General features: G+C 42.6%; 1 protein-coding gene across 1 annotated transcript; it reads right to left on the reverse strand.

The window, feature by feature from the left end:
- Positions 1 to 377: 377 nt before the first annotated feature.
- lingo2 (leucine rich repeat and Ig domain containing 2) lies at positions 378 to 3,399 on the reverse strand. Its single transcript, XM_076012348.1, has one exon. The coding sequence runs from the start codon at positions 3,382 to 3,384 to the stop codon at positions 1,567 to 1,569; it is 1,818 nt and encodes a 605-aa protein (XP_075868463.1). The 5' UTR covers positions 3,385 to 3,399; the 3' UTR covers positions 378 to 1,566.
- Between the last annotated feature and the right edge of the window lie 1,020 nt (positions 3,400 to 4,419).

A 4,419-nucleotide genomic window follows, 5' to 3' on the forward strand; every position in this document is an offset into this window, starting at 1 on the left:
ATTTTATGCCAGTGGTGCTCGGGATGTTATCATTTTACTCTGACATCACAGCTGGTACAGTATGAGATCATCGGGAAACACAATAATATGGTAATAATATAGTTTAGTAGTTTGTTTGGAGTGTGCATTCTAACCAGTCGAGGACACTAAGTCTTACAAACAAGGGTCTTAAGCTGATTTCTATTCAAATAAGGGTAATATAAATGCCTAATAAAATGTGTTGTATCGCATGTAACAACTAAAAAGATAGAAGACAAAAATGATTGTGACAGCGTCAAATATATGGAAAAAAAAATGTCGGGTCTGCTGGTAATAAAAAAAATGCAGTATCTCGCAAGTTTTGTTGTACCAACCAACCAATTCCAAGGTTTTGACACTTATGACGTCAGACACATCGTTACAAATACATCTTCATTTATTTCACATACAATTTTTTTTTTTTTTTACTTTTACGCGTTAAACTTTTTTACATTCTAAATGATTTCAACAACAAAATGACAAACTACCACAACAAAGTCCAAATTTCCAACTGGGGAAAATAATGCAAATGCCACCGTCGTAAAATTGACACGTTTTTTTTCCCAACCAGCAAAGGTACAGCAAAAGTAATAAAAAATAGACAAAAATAGGACAAAAAGGGTGAATTATGGAGGTACTTCAACAAGCTCCGGGTTATTCTTCATGAATAATAATGACGATCGTAGCTTGATCTCGGACAGCATTTGAGGACAAATTTTTGTGAGTATGCAACATTTCTTTCACAAATAAAACATTTTTTTCTTTAAAGTTTTACTGATGAAGAATATATATTTATTAATATCAAGAAGTCAAATTGGGAGAGCGGGGACAGATCATTACCAACAGAAGCCCTTCCATGACGTCCTCAGAAGTCTAAAATGTTTACTGACTGCACTTGCGGGGATACGTCGATCTTGGCTGCTGCGTCCCATGGCTATTGCTATGAGGAGTTGTTCTGAATGAGTATGTGCATACATGTACAAAATGAAACATTAGGTACACATATGTTAAGTTTTGAACATAGGAAGTTATGGTCTTTTCATTGATTTGTTCAGTGAATAAGCATGGCGCAAGACTAAACAAAGAGGGTTAATAGCTTAGATACAAATTTCTCTCTCTTCTTCTTCTTCTTCTTTTTTTTTTTTTTTAACTGTACATGGTTCGTGGTTTAGTCCGGTCCAGCCCAAGTCGAGGCATTGTTTTTGGGCATACAAATCTCAAAAAGCTGATAAATGACACGTTTATCCTCTTGGGTCCTTTTATGGCAACGTTGTAGCCTCTCATTTGTGTTCATGAAGTCGCACATATGCAATATAACATCTTACAAGTTGTCCTGTACTTTAAGCAAAATATCCAGTGTCGCTTCTGTCCAGTGGTTATACTGCTCATCTTGACCTGTCCCAAAAGTTTTCACTTCTGCTCCTCCTGCAGAGGTTGGAAAGTTCAGTAGTCCATTTTCCAAAAAAATACATTGTATTTTGGACATTTCCAGAATGCAGAATCGCTTATCGATTGTTTTTTATTAATTTTTTTTTTAAAGAAAAAGAGTCACATCATTTTCATGTTAAAACGACGAGGACCAGCTTGCCCCTCTGCTGAGTCAACATTAGTGCCATTCGACTTTGACCGAGGCACGTATTCCACATCTATGTTGTTTTTATGTTTGCCTTTCCCTCTGCTCCAAACGAAGAGAAGCAGGAAGCAAAACAAGACCACTCCAAGGAATGTGAAGCAACCCATCGCCGTCGACACTAAAATCGTCTTTAGGTCCAAGCCGAGGGTCCCACTGGCTGTTCCGTTGGCAGTGGTGTTGCTGGGATCTGTGTAGTACTGGGTCCTGTTGGCGTACAGCGATCCCAGACTTTTCACCGCCAGCGAGGTCATCAGTGTGTCGTTCCCGGCAGTGTTTGACGCCAAGCAAAGGTACACGCCGCTGTCTTGTACCTCAGCCGACTTGATCTCCAGCGTGCCGTTGTTGTGGACGGTCACTCTACCGTGGCTCCTTACGGTCAAAACCCGTCGACGTGGGGACACCCAGGAAACCACTGGCCTCGGTGTCCCCTCAGCGCTGCAGCGCAACATAGCCTGTTGGCCCTCATCCACAGTGATCGTCTGAGTTTTATTCTCACGTATTTTTGGCTTGGTACATGTCACGTAGTAAGACAGAAGAGTCTCCCGGAACTCCTTGAACGGTCTGCCACGAATGCCTTCAGGTGTGCTACACTCTGGTTGGGAGTCCCCAAAGAATATCGAATGCCTTTTCTGTAATATCCACATTAGCCGGCAGTCACACACAAGGGGGTTGTTGTCAATCAGAAGAACCTCAAGAGTCTCCGGGGATTGAAAAACACCTTTCTCCAGTGTATCCAGCCGGTTGTTAGATACATTGAGCACTTTGAGCCCTCGCAGGCCCTGAAAAGCGTAGGGTTCAATGGCGGTGAGCTGGGCCCCAACCAGGTGGAGCTCCTGGAGCCGAACCAGTTCCATCAGCATCCCCCCTTCAATGTGTCGTATGCGGCTGTACGAGAGGTTGAGGTGAGTCAGATAGGGCAGATGTTTCAGAGCTTGGTACGGGAAAGAAGATAAGTTGGTATTGGTTATAAAGAGAGTGGTCAGGTTCAGGCCATGCAGAGTGTTTGGTGGCACATGATCGAGAGACAGCCAGTTGTCGATTTCCAAGTGCCTCAGCCGGAACAACTTTTTGAAGGAGTAAGGATGCAAGGTGCTGATGCTGAGGTATCGTAAATGAAGGCTGACCAGGCTGTGGAGGTGGGACAGGGCCTCGGTGGGTACAACAGTGAGGTTGCACCTTTCTAAGGTGAGTATTTCCAGGCTCAAAAGTCCACTGAACGCACGGTGAGAAATGTAAACCAGATCATTGTCACCCACTTCCAAAGACTTCAGATTATGCAGATCCTGGAACATGTAATCCAAAAGAATGACGATTTTGTTGTCACTTATATCCAGTTGGGTGAGATTTGTCAAACCTGCAAAGACGCCTAGGGGTATGAGCTTGATCCGATTGCTCTTGAGACTGAGAGAGTGCATGTTAAAAAGGGCATTAAAAGCTCCAGGCTCAACATAACTGATAATATTTCCACTCAGGTCGAGTTCCTCAAGGCCAGGAAAGGCAATAAAGTCATCAGGGCTGATCATTGTCAGCTTGTTCTTACTCAGGTCCAGGATTCGGGTCTCCGTCGGGACGCCATCTGGGATAGTGGGCATGCGCTTGCGATGGCAAACAACCGCTTTGCTCTGGGCCGAACACTCGCAGCGCGAGGGACACCCCAGGGTGGAGCCCACAAAGACAGCCACGAGGGCCAGTCCCAGGAAAGGTTGCCAGCATGAGACGACCGTGTGCAGCATGACTTTGCCTGAACAGTCGACGTCACGGATCTGCAAGACAGACAAGAAGAAAGGATTGAAAAGGTTAGTCTCAGCTCTGAAGAGGCACCATGTGTTACCTGTATTACTGTATAATAATCCTAATCACAACACTTCTGTCTTTCTTTGACTGTTCTTTCATCCATCTGTTTTTAGTCATTTCCCCATAAATCCCAGGATACTGATCAAGGTGTGACAGTGCTGAAGCTCTCCATTGTGACAGTCCTGGGAGACACTTTACTACTGCATGACATAAAAAGTGCATCTTTACCCATCACTTTGAATTGCATCTTGTGAATCCTTGAGTGAGACCGACTGAACATTTGGATAAGAAGAAAACACGCAAGGGTGACTTCTGGGCAATTTGTTGCTGTATGACCGAATCAGAATCATCATTCGTATTTCTTTTTATTCTTCCTTTGACATTTTTTTCAGTATGATTGAAAAAGAAAACACAAATAACACAAAAAATGAAAAATAAAATAGCTAATTTATCAGGCACAACAAATGCTAATTGCATTAAAAGTTCAGTATACAGAATGACTGTCTAGTTACTTTGGACCATAACCCTCACTGACTATCTTTATTATTTAAGCAGGTGTCTGTAAATGCCTATTTCATCAACATTATACATAGAAACATGTCTATACTCACTGCAACATGAATGTGGGGAATAAAATGTTATGATTTTTGTATGATGTGCACTGCCTGTGAATAATCGGAAAAAAGGTCTTTAAACATTTCCTTACTCACATTCATCACATAGGCACCCACTCATGTATTTTGTATGAGCCTAAGATGATAAACAGGAAAAGGGTACTTAAATGCCCTGCTTGCCACAAACAGACTGCATGACAGGTTGCAGAGATTGCAAACCTCATATGTCATGGGCTGCGCTAAAATTAAACCATGAGAGGAATAATCAGGATTTCTCCCAGGGCTCTTGTGCTAACAGATTAAGGTGCAAAGATAAAATAACAGCAAATGAAGAGAGAGGTGGGTGGGTGGGGGGATGGG

Source organism: Nelusetta ayraudi, unplaced genomic scaffold (genome assembly GCF_046127955.1).
Source record: "Nelusetta ayraudi isolate G7.1 ecotype Tasmania unplaced genomic scaffold, CSIRO-AGI_Nayr_v1 ptg000005l, whole genome shotgun sequence".
Classification (NCBI taxonomy): Eukaryota; Metazoa; Chordata; class Actinopteri; order Tetraodontiformes; family Monacanthidae; genus Nelusetta; species Nelusetta ayraudi.

Bases quoted from the DNA above. Each gene is read 5' to 3' on its own strand.
- lingo2 (XM_076012348.1), bottom strand. From the start codon at position 3,384: ATGCTGCACACGGTCGTCTCATGCTGGCAACCTTTCCTGGGACTGGCC.